Source organism: Tricharina praecox, assembly GCF_024521635.1.
Source record: "Tricharina praecox strain CBS 144465 chromosome Unknown BZA05scaffold_27, whole genome shotgun sequence".
Taxonomy (NCBI): Eukaryota; Fungi; Ascomycota; class Pezizomycetes; order Pezizales; family Pyronemataceae; genus Tricharina; species Tricharina praecox.
In genome coordinates, this window is record NW_026250429.1 from 402,403 (window position 1) to 424,189 (window position 21,787).

The 21,787-nt window shown below is 56.1% G+C and overlaps 8 protein-coding genes across 8 annotated transcripts; 3 read left to right on the forward strand and 5 right to left on the reverse strand.

Annotated features, from left to right (window-relative positions):
• Nucleotides 1-219: 219 nt before the first annotated feature.
• BZA05DRAFT_447990 (E1-E2 ATPase-domain-containing protein) lies at nt 220-4,031 on the forward strand (the record flags this gene model as incomplete). The annotated part of the gene is made up of 5 exons (XM_051487211.1): nt 220-234; nt 330-1,932; nt 1,986-3,400; nt 3,456-3,874; nt 3,935-4,031. The coding sequence occupies 5 exons, from the start codon at nt 220-222 to the stop codon at nt 4,029-4,031; spliced, it is 3,549 nt and encodes a 1,182-aa protein (XP_051336369.1).
• A 766-nt stretch (nt 4,032-4,797) lies between these two features.
• Nucleotides 4,798-5,832, reverse strand: BZA05DRAFT_431547 (mediator complex, subunit Med18). Its single transcript, XM_051486195.1, has 2 exons — nt 5,323-5,832; nt 4,798-5,243 (listed from the first exon to the last, which is right to left on the reverse strand). The coding sequence occupies exons 1-2, from the start codon at nt 5,718-5,720 to the stop codon at nt 4,889-4,891; spliced, it is 753 nt and encodes a 250-aa protein (XP_051336370.1). The 5' UTR covers nt 5,721-5,832; the 3' UTR covers nt 4,798-4,888.
• Nucleotides 5,833-5,873: 41 nt separating this feature from the next.
• BZA05DRAFT_408440 (WD40-repeat-containing domain protein) lies at nt 5,874-7,291 on the forward strand. The gene has a single exon (XM_051484709.1). It carries the CDS (start codon nt 5,896-5,898, stop codon nt 7,144-7,146), a length of 1,251 nt encoding a protein of 416 aa, XP_051336371.1. The 5' UTR covers nt 5,874-5,895; the 3' UTR covers nt 7,147-7,291.
• On the reverse strand, nt 7,288-9,621 carry BZA05DRAFT_358163 (P-loop containing nucleoside triphosphate hydrolase protein). The gene is made up of 3 exons (XM_051481443.1): nt 9,200-9,621; nt 8,720-9,127; nt 7,288-8,660 (listed from the first exon to the last, which is right to left on the reverse strand). Exons 1-3 carry the CDS (start codon nt 9,515-9,517, stop codon nt 7,368-7,370), a joined length of 2,019 nt encoding a protein of 672 aa, XP_051336372.1. The 5' UTR covers nt 9,518-9,621; the 3' UTR covers nt 7,288-7,367.
• Nucleotides 9,622-10,673: 1,052 nt separating this feature from the next.
• BZA05DRAFT_378205 (cytidylyltransferase family protein) lies at nt 10,674-11,646 on the reverse strand (the record flags this gene model as incomplete). Its single annotated transcript, XM_051481850.1, has 1 exon — nt 10,674-11,646. One exon carries the CDS (start codon nt 11,644-11,646, stop codon nt 10,852-10,854), a length of 795 nt encoding a protein of 264 aa, XP_051336373.1. The 3' UTR covers nt 10,674-10,851.
• A 112-nt stretch (nt 11,647-11,758) lies between these two features.
• On the forward strand, nt 11,759-13,353 carry BZA05DRAFT_149854 (3-oxo-5-alpha-steroid 4-dehydrogenase-domain-containing protein). The gene is made up of 4 exons (XM_051478994.1): nt 11,759-11,989; nt 12,045-12,608; nt 12,678-12,973; nt 13,125-13,353. Exons 1-3 carry the CDS (start codon nt 11,849-11,851, stop codon nt 12,873-12,875), a joined length of 903 nt encoding a protein of 300 aa, XP_051336374.1. The 5' UTR covers nt 11,759-11,848; the 3' UTR covers nt 12,876-12,973; nt 13,125-13,353.
• Nucleotides 13,354-14,003: 650 nt separating this feature from the next.
• BZA05DRAFT_149859 (uncharacterized protein) lies at nt 14,004-16,017 on the reverse strand. Its single transcript, XM_051478995.1, has 4 exons — nt 15,367-16,017; nt 14,919-15,269; nt 14,476-14,860; nt 14,004-14,343 (listed from the first exon to the last, which is right to left on the reverse strand). Exons 1-4 carry the CDS (start codon nt 15,858-15,860, stop codon nt 14,131-14,133), a joined length of 1,443 nt encoding a protein of 480 aa, XP_051336375.1. The 5' UTR covers nt 15,861-16,017; the 3' UTR covers nt 14,004-14,130.
• A 2,215-nt stretch (nt 16,018-18,232) lies between these two features.
• BZA05DRAFT_342566 (uncharacterized protein) lies at nt 18,233-21,257 on the reverse strand (the record flags this gene model as incomplete). Its single annotated transcript, XM_051481038.1, has 8 exons — nt 18,233-19,130; nt 19,223-19,290; nt 19,359-20,076; nt 20,137-20,568; nt 20,641-20,746; nt 20,812-20,860; nt 20,973-21,103; nt 21,206-21,257. The coding sequence occupies 8 exons, from the start codon at nt 21,255-21,257 to the stop codon at nt 18,233-18,235; spliced, it is 2,454 nt and encodes an 817-aa protein (XP_051336376.1).
• Nucleotides 21,258-21,787: the final 530 nt, after the last annotated feature.

Genomic DNA, 21,787 nt, shown 5'->3' on the forward strand with positions numbered 1-21,787 from the left:
CTACGCTCCCCCTGTTCGAGATAAAGGAGTGAGGATCCTTGGAGCTGTTTTCAGGAGGACATCAGATAGTATACGGCAACAGCTTGCCCATACATTCAATTCCGAAGCCTCACTGCCAGCCCGTCTTGCAGGGAGGGCCGTTTCTTCTACCAATTGCAGCCTTCACCATCCGTTTTCAGTACACGATATCGACGGTATCGTCAATATTCCACCAGAACTATGACCAGTATGACAGTGAGTCTTCATATTTCTAGCTAAACTACATTGCCACCTCCAAATTTGTACCGTCATAGCATTGTTACTGACCGATTGTTCCGATGCCTCCATAGACGAACACACCGGTCACCACGATCCTGCTTATTTCGAACCTACACTGCCCGTCGTGCAGCCGCACGATATCCGAGCTTTTATGGCGGCTCACGCCCTCGCCACTGAGCGTTTCTACTTCCGTGTTGAGCCGGATCGTCACCGTCATCCACCGGCCCGACCTGCTTCCCCGCGACATCGTGTGGGCCCTGATGGAAGCCGAGTTTGAGGTTGATAGTATAGACCTACGTAACGACGCCCAGGCCGTGGACCCGGACTTTGTTTTCGGCGGAGCAGCGGCCGCAGACCTACTGCCCGTTGAGGCGAGGGGTTGGCTGGAGGAGGCCCGCAAGGTCATGAAGGATGTGGTCCGGAGGAGTGTCCAGCGGAGGGGGTATCAACACCTCTTCAATTGTGAGCTTTGTCAGCAACAGGCCGCTGAATCACCGGCGCGGCCAAAATCGGCCCTGTTATCAACGAGAAATTCAAGGAGATTCAGCTCTTCCGTGGATATCGAGAAGTCGTTGGGAAGTGCGAACAGAGAAGAGTTTGAACTCGCGGAATCGCGAAAACTAAAGAGACCAATGGCCAAAAATCTTCCGCCAACTCGCAACATTTACGAAGCTTTGATATCCATCGGTGGCATGACATGTAGTGTCTGCACCGGAAAAGTGGCCGAGAGTCTTGAGGCCTTCGAGTTCGTCAAGGAAGTCAACATCAACCTCATGAACAACAGCGGACTGGTGCAGTTCGAGGCCTTTGGGGATGGCAAAGAGGAGGCAGCAAAGCTGGTGGAAGAGGTGGAAGACATTGGATACGACGGGGCCCTGGACCGGCTGACTAACTTGACCCCTCAGACGACCGACGGTGACGATGCATGGAGCAGAGAGAGACAAGTCGCCTTACTGGTCCGAGGGATGTTCTGCGAAGCATGTACGGGAAAGATTCTGGAGGCGTTGGAGACCGCCTTCCCAGACATTTTGGAGATCGAAGCGCAGCCAACAGTTCGCGCGCCAATACTACGCATCTCCTACATACCTCAATCACCGACAATCACCATCCGTAGGATAATCGAAGTCATTTCATGCATCGACCCGGTCCTCGAAGTCTCCGTGTACCACCCGCCAACCATCGAGGAGCGCTCGCGGGAAATCCAACTCCGAGAACGCAACAACTACCTCCTACGGCTATGTTTCTGCGTGATCTGTGCCATCCCGACGTTTCTCATCGGCGTGGTGTGGATGGCCCTAGTGTCGCGCGACGATCCCATGAGAATCTACATGGAGGCTGCCATGTGGGCCGGAAATGTCTCGCGGATCGAATGGGCCCTGTTGATCATCAGCACGCCGGTCATGTTCTATGCTGCCAATCCGTTCCATTTGAGGGCTGCGCGCGAGATCATGGCGCTTTGGCGGCCGGGAAGCCCAGTTCCCGTCTTTCGACGGTTCTATCGCTTCGGCTCGATGAACTTGTTGATTTCCTTGGGTGTTTCCATCTCGTACTTTTCGAGCGTTGCGATGCTTGTTCTCGCCGCCCATCGTAATCCGCATCATCCCGGGATGGCAAAGGGACATACAACGACGTATTTCGACTCGACGGTTTTCCTGACCATGTTTCTCTTGATGGGTAAGTGCTCTGATCCTCTTGACCTGGCTTCCGGTGCTAATCAAAACCCAAAGGTCGCTACCTGGAGGCGTACAGCAAGGCAAAGACCGCAGACGGCGTTAATCTCCTGGCCAACCTGCGTCCGAAGGAGGCCGTGTTGGTAGAGCCGACTGACGCAAAAACACCAGTGGACATCGAAAAGTCCGTCAAAAATTCACCATCGCAAGAAATCACCGAGATAGTCCCCGACTACTCCGACGCCCGCCCGGTCACCACCAAGCGAATCACCGCCGACCTCCTGGAGGTAGGCGACATCGTGACGATAGCACAAGGCTCCTCGCCACCGGCCGACGGCGTCGTCATCTCGGGCATCTCCACATTCGACGAGACATCACTGACCGGCGAAGCCCGCCCCGTCCCCAAAGCCGACGGCGACATGGTGTACGCGGGGACCATCAACATCGGCCAAGTGATCAACGCGCGCATCGTCAAGATCAGCGGCGAAACGCTTCTGGACGAGATCGTGAACGTCGTGCGCGAGGGCCAGAACCGGCATGCGCCCATCGAACGCATCGCAGACAGGGTGACCGCATATTTCGTCCCCGTTATCTGTTTCCTGGCTGTCACTACGTGGGTGGTGTGGCTTGTCCTGGGGACCTCCGGCTCGCTGCCGGAGGATTACCTCGACATCAACGAGGGTGGCTGGTATCTGTGGTCGCTCAGCTTCGCCATCGCCGTCTTCGTCGTTGCCTGTCCCTGCGGAATCGGCCTGGCCGCGCCGTGTGCGCTGCACGTGGGCACCGGGCTTGCAGCCCGCCACGCGATCCTGGCCAAGGGAGGTGGCGAGGCGTTTCAGGAGGCGTCGACTCTGGACTGCGTCGTTTTTGATAAAACTGGCACTCTCACACACGGAGTTGAGCCGGTCGTTACGGACGAGGAAATTCTTTTCCAGGACAATAAAGCTATCGTGGTCATCAATCTGGCTGTCCGGCTGCTCGAGGAGGGATCAAATCATCCGCTCGCTCGTGCAATGGTCAATTACTTCCGCGATAAGCCGTCTGCTAACGGCCGCATCGTGACTACGGAGGAAATTGCTGGTAAGGGCTCGAAAGGCACCATCGACGTCAGCGGCGCCCACTTCGAAGCACTGATCGGCAACCAGAGGCTAATGGCGGAGCACAACATTGACGTACCATGGAATTACTCTGAGCAGCTGGCCTCATGGCAGACAACCGGAAAGAGTGTTATACTTTTCGCCATCCGATCCGACTCGAGCCCACTATTCCGACCCGAGTTTTCGCTGGCGGCGATGTTTGCGACTACCGACCCGATCCGTGAAGAAGCGCCGTTCGTCATCAAAGGACTGGCGAAAAGTGGCATCGACGTGTGGATGATAACCGGTGATAACCCGCTCACCGCCTCGGCCGTTGCAAAGCAAGTCGGCATTCCCCACAACCGAGTGATCGCCGGAGTACTGCCCACGGAAAAGGTCCACCCCCCTCATTCTCCCACTTAGGTACTATTACCATACTAACATCCCGCAGGCCGAAAAAGTCCGCTCCCTGCAAAGCCTTGCGACCACCCGACCACCGTCCACCCCTCGCCGGCTCCTCACGCTCTTCCAGCGCGCCGCGCCCCCACGGCGCGCCATCGTGGCCATGGTGGGCGACGGGATCAACGACGCGCCGGCATTATCCACCGCGGACGTGGGGATCGCGATCGGCTCTGGCTCGGACATAGCGATGCAGACGTCGAAGTTCATTCTGGTGTCGTCGGACCTCACCTGCCTCCTGATCCTGACAGACCTCTCGCGTGCAGTCGTCCGCAGGGTCAAGTTCAACTTTTTGTGGGCTTGCGTGTTCAATGTTGTCGCTATCCCGCTGGCGGCGGGGCTGCTGTTTCCGGTTACTCCTGGCAGGGTGAGATTGGAGCCCGTGTGGGCTGCCCTGGCTATGGCGTTGTCGTAAGTTCCCCCCCGCCCCCGCCTGCTTCTCTACCGCGTTCTCAACTAATGTGAGTTCAGTTCCGTATCCGTCATATGCTGCTCGCTGCTCCTGAAGTCGCGGCTGTGGGGCGTAGGTTTTCGCCCGCGGGTCCGCAAGCAGGGTAGTGCGATATAGTAGGTTGGTTTACATATTCATTTCTTGCGAGGGTTCATTTTGTTTCTTATGTATGGTTGTAAGGTTCATAGAGTTTGTACTTTTACTTGTAGGGTATTTAGGCGGGTGCGTGTGGGAGGGTTGGAGGATCTGGTACCATCATATCATGCTTTCAGTAACAAGTATGGGACACTGTATTAGGTACTTAGCGACGACCACGGAATTGAATGACATTCCCACGGACGATGATGATACGAGCAGATTGTTGCTGGTATGTAGAGCGGATAATCGATGACATTGGCCTTGACCCTCGCCCCGCCTCACCTGCACTCGAGAACCGGAACTGCATCACTCCATATCACTCACCACACACTCACAGGATCTCACTCTTACTCCACATGCCACTCAAAAGATCAAAATAGCATTCCACTTTCGTCCACTGGAGCCTCTGCGCATAGGCACGAAAGCCCTATCTCAGACTCCCAGACTCTCAGCACGAAAGAAAGGGCCAGACATGAGATGGCATGCTCGTAATGTTCCTGGGAGATAGTCTTAGCTGACAGATGGTATATTCTACATATAGGACGGAAACTATTTTCGCAGTTTCAAGTTCGCCTTGCACGAGTAAGCTTCTTCAGTGGCCTTCCTTCCATCGCATAGGCCAGCCTGCAGCCCGCAGCCCGCTTGCTGGCAGTGCGAAGAGAGCCATAGGTTTCCCCGTGGTTGTGGTTGGCCATGGGCACCCCAAGACCTAATACGTGTAGAACGAAGAAGCAAGAAGTAATAAGAACGCCTATATAACACCTATCCCGCTCCACTCATAATACTCATAATATCCCCATCATATCCCACCGCACCTCCACCTCCACCTTGCCCCCTCATCTCACTCTAGTATCCAGCGCCAACCTCTCCACAACCTCGAGTTCACACACGCCCTTCAGACTCTCCTTCAGCGCGCGCAGCTCCGCCACGCCAACGTTGATATTCTCCACGTCGGTATTACTCGCGACCCTGACCGCCGCCTGCAGCACCCATCCCCCGCTGAGGTCCACCATGCTCAGCGCCTCGCGCGGGAACGGACTGCCAAAGAGCTCGTCTTCCGCTGGCTCGCCGCCGCCGCCAGAAGGATGCGGTGCAGGAGGAGGAGCAGGAGGAGTATAGGTCCGCGTCAGTGTGATGACCACGTTGTTGTGGATGAACCGGTCGTTCTCGGTGAAGTAGGGGGTTTGCAGGCTGCCATTTCATTTCCCTGTCAGCCAGCCAGCCAGCGGACGGACGGATGAGGTGGATGTGAGTGGGCGGGGGGTGTTACGTATACCCCAGCTCCTCCGCAAACTCGATGACATCGCCCATGCCCGTGTTAGCGCTATAGACCGCTCTCGCGACGACCGGCTTCCTCGTGACCTCCGGGAAATCGTCTAGTCGCATAGTCCAGCGCTGTTCGCGGGGCTTGTACGTGTCTTCTCGCGCCTTGGGATCCTCGGCGACGCGGCACACGAGCTGGATGTAGAACATGTCGGCGGCGACGGGCGAGATCTTTGGCAGCTTCGGCTTGAACACGAGGTGGTGGTTGAAGAAGCTCTCCGGCGCCATGCCGGTGATGCCGGAGAGGATCTTGAGCAGCTGCGGTTGCCGCGGGAGTGAGATGTAGGCGTGCAGCGAGAGCTCGTGGTGCGAGGTCGGGAAAAAGGCGGCTTGGTAGTGAGACATGGCGGATATGGTGGGGGGATGCGCAGAGATGGGAGGTGGGCGTGAAGGGGTCGTGACTTAACGCGCGTGTGGAAAACGCGTTGTACCTGTGAGCCTGAATAGAGTGATAAGGTTCCCGAATCCGGAGGCGAGACATTTAGCGCAGCCTGCGCATGACGTTTAACTCCACCAGGCGATGCATACCCCGCCGCATCCACATTCACCACCAGCACTCCCACCACCACCACCACCACCGGGTGCCTTAACAATCACAATGCCGCTCCTCAACCTCGCCTCGGTATCCGCGCACACCGACCGAGTGTGGCAATGCGCGCCGCACCCGACTCTGCCCCTCGTGGCGACCGCCAGCGGCGATAAAAGCTCTCAAATAATCTCGCTACTAAAATACACGACGCTGTCGACGATCGACGGCGGACACAAGCGATCGGTGCGCTCTGTGGCGTGGAAGCCCAACACGCGGGGCGAGTCCGTTCTCGCGACCGGATCGTTCGATGCCACCGCGGGGATCTGGCGACGCTACGAAGACGACGCCGGCGCGACGACGGGCGGCGAATACGACGACGAGGAAGACGAGGAGTGGCGGTTCGCCGTAGTCCTGGACGGCCACGAGAGCGAGATCAAATCTGTGGCGTGGAGCGCCGGCGGCACATTCCTCGCTACCTGCTCGAGGGATAAGAGCGTCTGGGTCTGGGAGGAGATGGATGATGACAATTTCGAAACTGTCGCGGTACTCCAGGAACATACACAGGATGTTAAGTGTGTTACTTGGCACCCGGAGGAGGCACTGTTGGCGAGTGCGAGCTACGACGACACCGTCCGGCTGTACCGTGAGGACCTTGACGACTGGGTGTGCTGCACCCTCCTCAATGGGCACCAGAGCACTGTTTGGTGCGTGGTGTTCGAGCCATTGTCGGCGCCGAATTATGAGGCAGGCAGGAACGCAAGGCTGGCGAGTTGCTCAGACGACAAGACGATACGGATCTGGTCGAGGATTGGTCAGAGTGGGGTGGCGTCGGGGAAGAGCTCCGATGCGCTGCCGAGTATTCTGAGGGGTGCTCCGGTGGAGGAGGACTGGAAATGCACGGCGGTGCTCCCTAACGCTCACGAGAGGAGTATTTACTCGATATCGTGGAGCCCAAGAACGGGGAGGATCGTGAGCTGCGGTGGGGATGGGAAGATCGTGGTGTATGAAGAGGACAAGGAAGCCGCTGCTACCACAACGGAGGAGGATGGAAAGGATGAGGGTACAGAGGGTGGGAAAGCATGGAAGGTCATTGCTGAGTTTGTAGGGGCTCACGGCGTGTATGAGATCAACAGCGTCACTTGGAGCAAAAGATACGACAAGGACAAGAGAGGCGAGGACGATGAGATCGTCATCAGTGCGGGCGACGACGGGGAGGTCAAGTTCTGGGCATTGGTGGACTAGTTGGACTTTGTATTTTACTAGAACGGCGCGGGAGCGGAATGCGATATAGAGAGAGAGAAGTTCGGTTTGTTGTCGTATACGGCTTTTTACAGACTATGGCGACCACGGAATACGATATAGAATCTGAACCATAAATCTACTCTCATCTATTCATGCGAGTGAGACACAATGTCCTCAAGTAATCTTCATGTGCGCCCCAACCTCCAGGTCCACTACCACTACTATACGCCCCTCCCCTCCCTAACACGGTAATACTCCGGCGCGCCCTCCAGCAGCCACTTCTTCTCGACACTGGTGATATCTCTAATGAACGTTTTCTTCCCAGTCTCGACGACCTCATGAAACACGACCCAGTCCACCTTACGATTGAACATGACACTAGTAGGATGAGCCCAAAGCACCTCACCATCTTCCTGCCCCGCGATCCTGAACGTCCCATCGGGCCGCATCCTTGCTGCATGCGCAAAGTACCCCGTTACCAGACACTTCCGAATCTCGACTTCTGTCGCGGCATCGCAGTTTCGCGACGCGAGGTCTGGATAGAACCGGAGGAGATAACGGTATAGTTGTCCGCGCACCGACACTGCACGGGTGAGGGCTTTGAAGTTGAGGTAGTGCTCGTGGCACCACTTGGCGGCTTTCTGCCCGCGAGTGGTGAATGCGGTGTAGACGTTTAACAGAGTGAGGTGGTCGCCCTCCTCGACGGCGAAGAGACGCTTTTTGCTTTCCGACACGTTTTTACTATTACTGTCGGAGTTGTGCGCGATGAAGACGTTTTGCACCGTCGTCATGGCGGCGATGCTCAGGATCTGCGCGAAACAGCCCATTTCGACGGAGGCCAGGAGGATACGCGAGAGCATGGGGTCCACGGGGAGCTCGGCCATGCGGACACCGAGGGGCTTGGTGAGACGTGCATAGTCGTCCAAGGCGCCGAGGGAGTATAGGAGCTCCAAAGCGCGGACCATTAGTTCGGCGGGGGGTGGGGTGACGAAGCCAAAGCTAGCGACATTATCGATGCCCAGAGCTTTGAGCTGGAGAATAGTCGGCGCGAGGTTGCTACGTTGTACCTCAGGGATGCTAGCATCCGGGAGGACGATGTTGTGCACTTTTTCTGTGTAGAGGCGGAAGCACTTTCCGGGACGGGTACGGCCTGCACGGCCCGCGCGTTGTGTTGCGGAGGCTTTCGAGATGGGTACGGCGGTGAGTGTCTCGATGCCGGTGTGGGGATTGTAGGCGCGTAGCTTGACGAAGCCGCTATCTACTACGAAGGCAATACCATCGATAGTCACGGATGCTTCGGCGATGTTTGTGCTAACGATCACTTTGCGGTAGTTCTCGGGGGCGGCGTCAAAGACCGCCAGCTGTGCATCGTTGGAGAGACCGGCGAATAGTGGGAGTGGGAGGAGCTGTGGCGCGCGTGGATGTAGTTCCGAGGAGCGCTCGGCGATGGTACGGACTGTCCGTTCGATTTCTTCTCGGCCCGTAAGGAATACCAAAATATCTCCCTCGCCTTCCTAAGACCGCATTAGCCCTACAATCCCACCACACGTACCCCATCATCGATCATCTATACCTTGAGATGTATATCAAAAACCGTCTGTACCGACTTCTCCACATAATCCTCCGTCGGTTCCTCCAGGTACAAACAATCGACCGGATAGCACCTTCCCTCAATCCCCACAATCGTCGCAACCTCACTCTCCCCCTCTCCATCCGTAAAAAACCTCAAAAACTCCTCCGCCTGTAGCGTCGCCGACGAAATGACCAATCTAAGATCCTTCCTCCTCCTCCGGACCTTCTTCAGCACGCCCAGCAGCACATCTGTCGCCAGCGAGCGCTCATGCGCCTCGTCCACCATAACAACCGAGTACCGACTCAGCAGCGGATCGACCAGGGCCTCGCGCAGGAGCATGCCGTCGGTCATGTACTTGATCTTCGTGGTAGGGCCCGTCATGTCTTCAAAGCGAATCGAATAGCCCACCTACATCCGCACATGCACATCCGCGTCAGCCAATCAGCCCCACTCCAAACAAGCGGAGAACTCACACCTCACCTCATCTCCAACCTTGACGCCCATCTCCTCGGCCACCCGGACGGCGACAGAAGTGGCAGCCACCCGCCGCGGCTGCGTACACGCCACTATCTTCCCGTCCTTCGTGAACCCGCCCAAACTGTGTAGGAACTGCGGCAGCTGTGTGGTCTTGCCCGAGCCCGTCTCGCCAATCAGGATCGTGACCGGGTACGTGGTGATCGCGTAGATGAGCGCGCGCTTGTGGGCGGTTATGGGGAGCGTGGTGGACGGTCGGTAGAAACCCGGAGCGGCGGTGGGAACATAGCCTTCGGCTTCGGTGGCGCGGTCGAGGGAGGCCATTCCGCAGAGGTGTGGTGACCGGGAGTGAAGCTGTAGGAAAACTACGCGTGGTGACACCGTGTGCTGCGCTAACGACGGGATGTACCGCTTCCCCACGCCACCCTGGGGCAGGGGCCATGAAGCTCTGGGCAGCGAGAAGTCCGCAGAACGTAGCGTACGGCATGAAAGATGTCTAAGAGCCTGTTCGGTACCGCACCGTATCTGGTAGCTACCACACAAATTTGAGCTTACGTCGGTTCAAAGATACGCTGAGCGTTCGGCGCAACGTCTTTTAGAAAATACGATCGTTAAAACTCAGCCACGTCGTATTTCTTGCGTATTTCTCTGAGCCTCCACCAAAAAATAGACGACGCTGGCATTCGTCACCAAATCCCCTGAATCCGTACAACATCCACCATGTCCGCCGGCAACCGACGCGGTATATGTCAGTAAAAGAGCAGCTTGCGATATTTCTCAAAACCGTAGGCGAGAACGCGTCCAACCGTATGGCATAAGAGTCATTTCAACGAAGCGGCAACACGATCAGCCGTACCTTTAATAACGTTCTCGACGCGATGGTAGAGCTTTACACTGTAATTGAGTAGGCGAACACACTGTGGACCGGGCATTGCTGTGGGCTGTAGAATAGCTACTCTAATCAAAAGCTGCCCACTGCCTGCCATCTTCCCCCATTGTCTATCTCCCATTTCCAACCCCCTATCTCCTCCTATTGCTATCCCTTAATGTCCGTCACCTGTACGGTATCTCTGTCTCTGCTTCAACATTTTCACCCACCAGGACGCGATGCAGTAGAGAGGACAGACTTGGGAAGAGGAGAAGGACCCGAGAAAGTAGTTGAGTAGAGGCGGTGGTGTAGTTCTGTCATGTCGTCGCGTCGTCGTGTCGCTGTGTTGCTCTGTCGCCGCGTCGCTGTGTCTGTCTATCCATGTTTCCATGTTGCGCGCCCTCATACTAGATAATTGTTTCAACTTTCATCTTGGCTGGAAGTAGTATGGTACAGTGTGGCGTAGAGAGGCTGGCGAGTGTAAAATACGGAGAAAGTGGTGTTGCCGAACAGATATTTGGGATATTTGGGCGCCAAGTCTTTTACGCACTAGTGGACCGTATTTCTGAGCTTACGTCGGTTCACAGATACGGTCCGCACCGAACGGCTCCAAAGCGCCGATGGATGCTACAATCCTACAGCAACCCGTGAGGATGTCAATGGCAAACGTACTTCCATAGCTCCATGATTTCAGTCCGCAATATCTGCAAATAGCACACTCCCGGTATCGCATAACGCCGTATAAATCCCCACACACCCGCAAGCCACATCTACAAATCCCGCGGGCCCTCTACACATCAGTATAGAGCCCCCTCTCCCGCACATACTCGGCGACCTCTTTAGTCAGCAGCCTCTCCAGCGCGTTAACATCCCCGCTCTTCACCGCCTCCCTAACTTTAGTCGAAGAAACGCCCCTCCCCTCCTCCCTCCCCTCAACCAGCGTAATCCTCTGCGCCCACTCCCTCCTACACCCCTCCTTCTCCCTCTCGCCCCTCTTCACACTCTCCAAGAACTCCCTCTGCCCTTGCTCCCCCCAGGCACCCTCCCTCATGGTACAGACCACCTGGTTCCTTTTAAAAAACTTCGCCAGCTCCCCCATGCCCGTGGGATAGTATTTCCCATCTAGCAGGCGAATGAGCGTATCGTAGCCGATGAGGTACACCTGCTCGGCGCCGGGATACGCATCCGCCAAGTCGCGCGCCTTGTCCAGGAACCGCGCGTGCTTCGTGAGCGCTATGTCCACGGGCACGGAGATGGCCGGGGACCGCGACAGGAGCGCCATCATCGCTAGCCGGTCCTCGAAGGGCGCGGGCGACGTGGGCTTGTCCACGTTTTGCGTCGCGAGGAGGAGCAGGAGCCGTGTGTTGCTAGGGTTTGTGGGTGTGGGGTGGGGGTGGGCGGAGAGTGACGAGAGTGAGGACAAAGCGAGCGAGAGGTGCGCCAGCGTCGGCGGGTTGAACGAGGAGTCGAGGACGTGCACGTGTGTGCATGCTGATGATGCTGATGGCGGCAAGGGCGGGAGATGGAGGAAGGTTTGCGGTGACACGGCGAAGGTTTTGAGCGCGCTGCGGAAGGCGGACAGCATTTCTTCGCGTTCGAGGGCCATGCTGGGAATGCGAGGAATGCGGGGTGGCACTGGGTAATGCAAATTAGGTTACGGTACTCTTTCAGTTGTCGGTAAGGCAAGAAGCGAGCGCCCTCGCTTAGCAGGAGCCAAATTCCTCACCTCCATCTCTCCCACATCAACCGCCGTCATAGGTATCTACGCGAAAAATATCGCCGGCAATATGGACAACCTGCAGCTGCACCTCGAAACCGCCCTTTCGGCCCTCCACACAGCCCGCGCTTTTCTCAGCGACAATGGCATCGCGCCGCTCACCCTCAAGAACTGGCACATTCTCCTTTCGTGCTGGAAATACTTCCCCTTGGTGAGCCCCCGATGCACCCGACGCGTATGCGTCGCATCCCTGACGTTCCTCCCAGGTCCTGCCCCTCCAGCTGCTGCTGGACTGGTACCCGATGGGCAAAACCAGCTCCGTTTCCCTCCTCAACGTTCGGGGCAAACCTGCGTGGGTATTAATGGAGCTTCTCTCACCCTCGACACTGCTGTACAGCATCTACAGCAACCCGACGCGTCCGCTCGCGCTGCCACGATCGCACGTGTGGCTGACAACGCTGTACCTGATGCACTACTTCCACCGGGCGCTGCTGTCGCCGCTGCGCAACCCCGCAATGGCAGATATGCACATCGTCATCGCCGTCGCAATGGGCGCGTTCAATCTGCTCAATGGCACCGCAATCGGCGCGTGGCTTGGGGGGTATGGAAGCGCCGAGGAGACGCCGAGCTGGATGATCGCCCTGGGAAGTGCTATGTTCCTGGCCGGCTTGTGGGGAAATGTTTACCACGAGGAGGTGCTAAGGGATATTCGTCGGGAGACGGCGGGGAGCGAGAAGAAGGTGGACGACGGAGAGACGGTGGTCAGCGAGGAGGGGCGGGTCTATAAGATCCCCCACGGAGGCCTGTTTGCGTACTGTTGGCACCCACACGTATTCCCCCCACCCCACCTCACCCCACCCCCATCCCTCCATCCCCGATACTGACAACAACAACACCAGTACTTCTCAGAGTGGATCGAATGGACAGGCTTCATGATTGCGGGCGGCGGGCCGGCCAACTTCGTGCCTGCGGCGATCTTCCTAGTGAACGAGATTGCGACTATGGGGCCCCGGGCACTGCAGGGGAGACGGTGGTATTTGAAAAAGTTTGGAGATAAGGCGCCCGTGAGGAAGGCGGTTGTTCCTGGGCTTTTGTAGATGATGGTAGCGATACTGGGATTATGGAATGGGATTGGTTGCGTGTACTATCACTCGACGACGATCGCAGTTTACTACTGAAAGAATCTTGTTCTCGGGTAAGCCCTCGACAGCTCACCTCCGTCACCCTCGATAGCCCACTCCCCGCCACCTTCTCCACCTTTCAGTCGAGTCGAGCACCTCCATCCCCAGCACCTCCATCCCGCGCACCTCCATCCCAAGCACCTCCATCCCAAGCTGAGAAGCAAGCCTCATGCACACATAGCACCCACACCCGCGATCGAGTGACACGACCTACACGACCTAGGTACCTACCCAGGTACTTACCTAGGTACGGTGATGCCTGGAAGTTGGAAAACCATCGCTGCCTCGGAGACTCGAAGACTCGGAGTCTACGAAAGTACCTAGACTGCGAGCATCAGATCGGGCTGGTAGGTAAGTAAGTTAGAGTACCTCCAGCTCCGTAGAGTAATTACAGTGGCACTGGCAGAAAGTGAAGTGAAGTGAAGTGAAATCGCTACCAGGCTCCCAGAAGATACAGCAATATATTGTCATGCCTCCTACACCCCACCCGCCGATACCGACTCATCACAGACTTTCAACACGGCGGCGGCACCACTCCCGCCGCCCAGTAGGTACCTATCGTTTTCACCCATTCATGTTACTGTACTATATGCAATTACATATCCACGCCCACAGCCCATAGCCCACAGCCTGCGGTCATTCGTCATTCGTTATTCGCCCGTCAGTCCGTCCGTCGAGACAATAAAAGAGAAAAGAGAAAAGGATTCTAATTGTCCTATATATCATATACCCTACGCCACATCCACCACCACCATCACCACTACATCTAATGCAATCCAGCGCAATCCAGTCCACACAACCATTTTCACCCATCACCATCATTTTCCATCCATTTTTAACCGATAAGCGATAACCATTTTGTCCATTACCAATAGCATCAATAGCATCAGAAAGAAAGCAAAGAAAAAAGGCATGCATCACAAAAAGGAAAATCGAAACATAAAAACGTAAGGAAAAATTCAAGACGCCAACAAAAGGATAGGTACACGTAGCCCAGCCAGCCGTCTCAGAAAAGTGAAAGTGAAAGTGAAAGAAAAGCAAAAGCAAAAGCGTGATACAGATCCAGGCACCACACCACACCAGACCGCCACTATTTATTGTATGCAGGCGTCCGTCGGATCGAAGCGACCCATCAATGAGTCCGTGCCAGGTTGCTTGTACCACCCCTCAATCAATCAATCGAGATGTTTGTGTCGCTTTTCTTCAATGTCGGCTTCACCGGTTCAGCAGTGGCAGTGGCAGTGGCAGTAGTGGGGCTGGTGGTCGCGACGACAGCAGGCGGGCTCTTTGAGTTGGGCGAAGGCAAGTCCTGTAATTCGTCCTCGTCCGATGAGTTGTCGTCCGACGCCGCCAACGAGCCAGATCTACTAGCACGATTCCGCATCTGGAGAAAAAAGCACATGCCGAGTTAGCCCACTGCTTTGGTGCAGATGTACATAGATACATAGAGGAGAACCTCGGGTGGATGCGCGAGGAAGCGGGGATATATAGCGTTAGGGTGTAATTGCTAGCTTACCCAAGATCGAACCCCACCAATCAGACCCAGCGAGTAACCGTTGGCAAACTCGGTGTGCGGGCTCTGCGGTCGCGATAGCGGTTCGAGATGGCTCCACTGCGGGGCCAGCCTTCCGTTATCTGGAGAGGCGAGCGTCTCCCGGGAAGCCGTGGTGCCAAACTGATAAGGACTTGAAGGCCGCGGTGAAGGTGCCCAGTAGTTCTTGAATTCGTCGCGAAGTTCCCGGCCCGTTGTCGACCAATTGTTCTTGATCGTCTCTCGGAGCTCGGAAACATGACGCTTGATATCCATCTCGTTCTTTTTGAGCCAGCTGAGATTCAGCTCCTGCCTGCTCGCACCGCGCTTGAGCTGGCGGGTGATGTATTTCTCGTAATCACGGACAATCCTGCGGTAAGGTAATCAGCTTCCGTCACCCGTCCGGCGGCGGTGATGGCGGTACGTACTTTGTGATGATGTAAGTGGTGGAAATTCCCTCCGTTCTTTGCGTGACCATGAATTTCCCGGCCTCCTTGCAGGGCTTGTAGATGTCATCGCACTCGGCAGAGACGTAGGGCTCATCGTCGTGGGCGACATAATCGATCGAGTGGTCGTCCAGGAACTCGGGCGTGACGATCCAAGGAGCATCCTCAATGACCTCGTCCACCCACTTGCAGTGCCGTAAGGACTCGGCGCGCTCTTTATCGGTGAGCACCGTAAGACCCTTCCGCTTGTGTGTCTCGGTATCGTTGGGTATACCGACGAGCAGGTACGTGCTCGGGAAAGCTTTTTTGGCCTGTTCGAGCTGCCGCATATGTCTGTGGGCCGCGGTTAGCACGATTGGCCCTTCCCCTCGCTTATCACGTCCCGTGGGGAGGGGGGGGCGGGACCGTGACGAAAAACCGCAAAACTCACCCAAGATGGAACAGATCAAACACGCCGTCGGCATAGACCCTGACCGGGCGGTCAGTAGGCGGGGGGTTCATCGAGAAGCCGACCGGACACAGGGCAGCCAGCTCCTCCGGCGGCAGGATCGCGCCGGTCTCGACCGGCTGGCTCCTCAGGCTCGCCTCGGACTCCGACTTGGTCCTTTCCCGGCTGTCTCGCTCAATGTCGGAACTCTCTGCCTCCTCCTCCGCCTCCCCATCCGCCTCCTCATCAGGCTGCTGATGCTGTTGCCGCGATTGCCGCTTGGCACGCTTTGCGGGGTGCATGGCACCGGTGGTCATGACGGTGGCCTCGGGAATGGTGGCGGCCGAGGAGTCGTAGGAGAGCTCGGCGTCGGCTTCTTCGCCCGACGTGGGGTGCGCGTTGCTCATAACGGCGTCCGTGGTGCTGCTGCTGCTTTCGCCAGAGGTGCGCGAGCTGCGTTTACGCTTCGTTGCGGTGTCGGAGGAAATCGACGACATCTCGTGTTCTTGGCTCTTTTTTTTCTTCTCCTTCTTCGACGCCGTCGGGATGCTACGGACGAGTTGCAATTGTCGTTATCTTTGGTGTTTTGGTGGTGGTGGTGGTGGGTTTTAGGGGGGTGGAGGGGGGGAGTGGCTGTATCTAGTGTGTTGGAATCTTTTTCAAAATCGGATGGGATGTATGAAGAGTATGTGGTTGGGGTGGTTGAGTAGAAGCAGAAACAATCCTGCTTTGATTTTGAAGAAGAGAGGCAGGCAGCAAGAGTTGGGAAGGTGAGTGGCTGGCGAATAGAAGGAGCACGGCGGAAGCGACGTCACGGCAACGGAGGGAGCGAGGGAGGAGGCAGGGAGGCAGGCGGAGGAGGAGGAGCAGCGAGTTGGGTGGGTGGTACGGGACCGTGCTCTCGCTGCGTTCTTTCTGTGGGCAACGTATGCTCTAATGAAGCCTGCCTGCCTGCCGTAGGCGATTACCTAGATAACTTTACTCTACCTAGGTCCTAGGTAAGTCTCACTTTCTTACATTCTTCATCCAGACTCACGCAGGGTACATATCTAGGTTTTTGCCGCGTCGTCTTAAACTTCAACCGAGCCAACATAGAGTAGAGTAGGTATCAGTCTGGCCAGTGGCCATCAAGAGGGATTCTCGAGATTCTCGGGTACATATTTTGCATACTAGTATAACTACGTGCCCATCTCCGTCACCGCCCGCTGACTCGCGCGCGACTCCATCCTTCGCGGGGGAGTCGCGAAGGAGTCGCGAAAGATACCAAAACGTCGCTTCCGCGCCGATCTCTGAACACCTATCATCTTTGGTGAAATTACATCATCCGCATGTGCGGGTGTTTCACCCGTGCTACATACATGGAGTAGAACTGAACTGGAAGAAGAAAACATACATACCGTACTTCCTACCCACCTGCACTGCTGCGCTGCATACGATACGCGGTCCGGACGAAACAAAAGCACACATACATCTTTGTTGCGGGGCCTGCGCTTTTGAAGGGCCATCTTTTTGCGGTTCTATTTTCAGGCCAGCTGGCAGCCAGCAGCAGCAGATATGAATGATGGGGAGTGAAAAAGGCTGAGGTTATGTATAGTATGTACCTCCCCCCAACCTTAGATTCCTGGTCCGATGTTGATGTGAAGATCTTTGACAAGAGGAAACACAGGGTTTTGTATCCATGGAAATCAAGCTCCAGTGCACCAAACTCTCACGACTCACGAGTGGCGACCAATCTTCACTCTATGTACAATACATAGACCGTAGGCACCATACATACCTTATCTGCTAGGTATACTTTGGAGAGGTAACACAGCTTGTGATACGCGTATGTAGGTCTTCAAGGTGCGAATGGGGGGGGATCGTAAGCAGCGCTGCTGAAGGAGACTGGTCGTCGACGCCGGACGGCGAGGCACCTGGGTGAGACACCGTACAGAATAGCATCTCACCTCACCTCGCCACTCCGATAGGTGCTCCCCGTATGTACTCCGCATACTCCGCGTACTCCCCGACGCCCGTACTCTCCGACGCACGTACTCCCCGTTGCGAACTTGCGCTCCGGCTCGCCGGTAGAGTAGGTAGAGTATGTGGAGTACTCTAGATTACTTTGTGGTTGCACGCATGATTGGACCAGCCACAAGAGCCCTTCGCTCCCCGATACTCTACATACTCTAGATAACCGGAGGTGTCTCGGCATTCATTCTGTGGTGATACATAGGGGGCCAATCACAATCACTCACCCACGCACGATGGGCATAACTGACGATCGACAGGTGTGTAGGTAGGCATTTCACTCACATCCTCACAACCTCGTATGATATGTACTCCACATATGGTGAAAATCCCGACATCTCATGATCGGCAAACCTACAGACTTATAGCTACGAACCTGGCCTGGCTATATATACAACGTCCTTGTCCTTCTTCTCATTCCCAGCCTTCCCTCCCGTTCATCAAAAAGGTCCTTCCCAAGTTCCCATCCTCCTCCTCCTCCTCCTTCTCCTCATCATCACACTAGGTAAGTACCCAAGTACTCCTTTCCTTTCTACCGACCCCAGACCCGGACTACCGCATACTCACAAAGGCTGCATTCTCGCCCATTCTCGCCCATCATCACCCACCCATCACCCACCATCCATCCATCAAACTCGCATAATCCCAATCCAATCCAATCCAATCACAAGATATCGCTGGCAAGCACACCCCCAAACTCCAGTACCTATCAATCAATCAATCGAACACGCAGGGACGCACGCAGAGACGCAAGCATGCACAAACAAACAACAAACTGATGAGTGAAACCAAAAATCCAAAAATCCAAAAATCAAAGAACCAAAAATCAAACCTCCATTCCCGTTCCCATTCCCCATCCTCAACCACTTCCAACAATATCTCTACTCGCCACGGTGAGGATGATGCCGCAGCCTGTACAGACCATAGCAAACGTCGTCCACACGGCGACTCTATGCTGCCAGCTGGCCCTTGATCCACCGGCAAGGAAGATAGTGAGTCCGATCATGCCCGAAGCTATGCACACCAGGACGCCCACGAACACGCTCAAGTCGACGACAATGTGTTTTCCAATATTCTTTCTGCGGCGTTTGTGGCCGGAGAGGGACTCGCCGATAGCGAGGGCGCCAGTTACGAGCAGCATCAAGGTGGACAGGAGCAGGAGGCCCAGGTGCCCGGCCTTGTAGGCGGCCCGGCTTCCCGTGCTGGGGTGGTGCGTCTTGAACGTCGAGTACCCGTGGAAGTCATTGAGCCCGCCGCCGCCGCCGCCCATCTCCGTCTCGCTGTCGGTTTCGCTGTCTGGGCCTACCGGCTCCCGGAGGAGTGGTGAGTGTTCGCGCGGCACGTGGCTCTTCTTCCGCCCAAAGTGCTTGAACCGCGAGACGGCTTTCAGAACCGGATGCGCAATGTACGCGGAAAGCGTGTCGGTGTCGTCGTCCTCCATCGAGCTGGAAGATGAAGGGCGCACAAGAATGGTGTAGGGCGTCTCGCGCTCCTCGTCGTCAAACTCGCTCCAGTACCGATTGACGGCCGCGGGCTTGTCGTAGGGCCTGCTAGTCCTTCTCTTCTTCTTCTTCCGGGATTCCCGTGACAGTGCGCCGGCATCCGACGTTGCCGGTGTCGACATTTGGTATTGCAGTCCCGAGTCGCCCGTGACAACGGACGAGTTTTTGGATGAAGAGTTGGAAAAGACCACGCGCGAGGAATTCCTGCGACTATGCATCGGCCTGGTGGTGGTCGGCGTCTTGCGAATGTCCTTGCTTAGCGCTGGTAGCTTCGGGGTCGTTAGTTGGCGGCCCCAGTAGATACATGTAAGACGGAACCATGATAACTCACCCAGAATGGCGGCAACATATGCTTCGGCTCGTAGAGAGCCGCGATCGCATGGACATCTAGAGAGAACCCTGGGACACTCTCAACCTGGACAGACACGAATCATCATGAGCAAACTCGCATTCCGGATCTGGTTCGAGCAAATTTTTACATACAATATGGCTTTGCATGAGCTCGGCGACAAACGCGGGCGTTTGTTTGCTATCCCACAAGATCTCAACGACCGCGTGCGGGAATTCCACGAGCTTGCCTGCGCCCGCTTCGTCCGATGCCACCCAACCGGGCTCGCCAGCGTTCGCACTCATCACGATATCCCGGTCAAGGGAAGCCCACGCCTCTCCATCGGCCATCGAGCCGCTGAATCGCGTTTTGCGAGACATAATCTTCGCGAGCGGCGTCACGTCGGGGTGCTTATTGAACCACCCGCGCATCCTGTCGATACTTTGCTTTATCTGCATACACTGGCCATCTTTGAGACTGGTCGTCTCGGCCTTGGGATTGAGCAGGGCTTCGACGTTTTTTCTTCTGGTCGTCACTGCCAACACTTCGCTACTTGGCAAGTCCTCGGTGTTCAGGATGGCACCAGAGTAATCAGACACAACCACGGACGCATCCAAGTCACGCGAGCACCATCGCACTTGGCCGGCAGTTCTCATGACGGCCCTGGAAACCTGGTCGATGGTAACGGTGTTTTGAATATCCGAAAAGCTACCGAGATCGTCAAGAACCACGTGACCGACTTGATCTCCATACCCCGAGAGGCCCGCGTCCGAGTTTCTCCTAGAAGCCAGCGGGGTAGCGGGAATGCTACATGCCGGTGTCCACGCCTGGAGCGTGAGATGCTTCAGTAGGAATACCTGCAACTCGATCACACTGCCGAAAGTTAGCTTTCCGTCTCACTGCGTCAGGAACGGGTAGGGGTGGTGAGGTTACTGGTCATTGTGAACCCAAAAGACCGCCCTACCGCCGCCATTAGCGATACGCGAGGCCCCAAAAGCAGCATCCCACTCCAATCGGGACTTTGGGTTAGGTGCAGGCGCATAAAGCTGTAGGACGGTCTCTTCAGACGAAAAGCCATCGTTGGTCGAAGGTTTTCCCTGCTGGGGCGGCGCCGACACGGCCTCGTGGTTATCGTCGGAGAGGTTGCTGATTCTGTCCCTAACCGTAGCCAAAAGTTCCGAAACTACCAGGACGCTCCGGTCGAAATCGTATCGGTGGAAGGCGGTCGGCGATTCCAGCAGGATGAGAAAACGGTCGGGAAGGCGGCTGGAGCCGGTCCATTTCCGGTACTTTTTCAGGAGCTTGTGGAAGCCAGTGCGCTGTACGTTGACAAAACGGGCGAGCGATTGAACATCGTGACCAGCTCTGTTTTCCCGCGATCCTTCATCAGCACAGGGCTGCATGGGATGGGGGCAACCACCACCACCAGCAACATACCGCTCGATCTCCTGCTCGATCTTCAAATACCGTGCAGCAATTTTCGTCGAGCTTTTTGCGGAGGGCGCGCGCCGCTGCAACTCTAATATTTGCCTTTCGCAACTTGCTGCGGGCTGTCAACACGTGCTCCGACGATTGGTCAGGACTCAAGGGACAACGGTAGCTGCTCACCTATGCGTCGATCGATTTCGCCGGCTTTGCTTTTCACGAAAAGATCGATCTAAGATTTTCGCATGTCAAATCTAATTCCAGCCAAACAGAAGACGGCTCGCGCCCATCTCTTTTGTGCCACCACGCCCATGACTACCACGCCCCCGGGGATGCATATGTACCCTTCCCAATTGATCCAGGAAAACTTCAAAGAGCTCGTCCTCGCACGGAGTGGGATCGCCGTTGGCGACTGGACTTTTCTTTGTCGTATAGTGTTTGATCAGCTGCTTGATTTCGTTGTAGTCAAGGTTATCTGTGTGGGCCGGCCCCGGTCAGAAAGGAAACTCAGTGGGGGTGGCTCGTCGGGGGCTGAAGCAGTCGGGGGCTGAGGCAGTGAGCGGTACGCGGGACTCACAAGGAAGCCATTCTTGAACCGAACGCAATGGTAGAGCTTCGCCGTACTTCATCGGGGGGGTTCGCGGTGATCGACTGGCGGTGGTGGAGGTGCGGCGGATTTTCGGACTACGAGCGGGTCGCTGGTGGTAATGTTGTTGGAGATGTTGAGGGGGTAGACGATGAGAGGGTTGCGGTCGTGCAGAACCGTGAGGCTATTAGAGTGACGCAAACAGCACAGTGTTGGGAGGCGAGGGCGAGAGGCGAGGAGCGAGAGGCGTCGAGCGCGAAATTAGAGTAGCGAAAGCCGAAGAAGGGTGTCGAGATGAACGGAATGCCGCCGAGACACGGGCAGATAGAGCTACTTAAAGAGCGCACCTGCCTCGATAAGAGATGAAAGGGTTTGGGGAGATGATAAGAATTGGAGAGGACGAGTGGCAGCGCGAATGAATGGAGAGCGAGCGCAGACGGTCGCGTGGGATGGCAAAGAGGTGCTCTATGTATAGCGGCATGAGCGGGAGATGTAGAAGGCGAGATAACTTGGTATTTGGTCGTATGCGCGCTCATCGCATGTACCACCTGTATGGAGTTCACCCAGGTATGC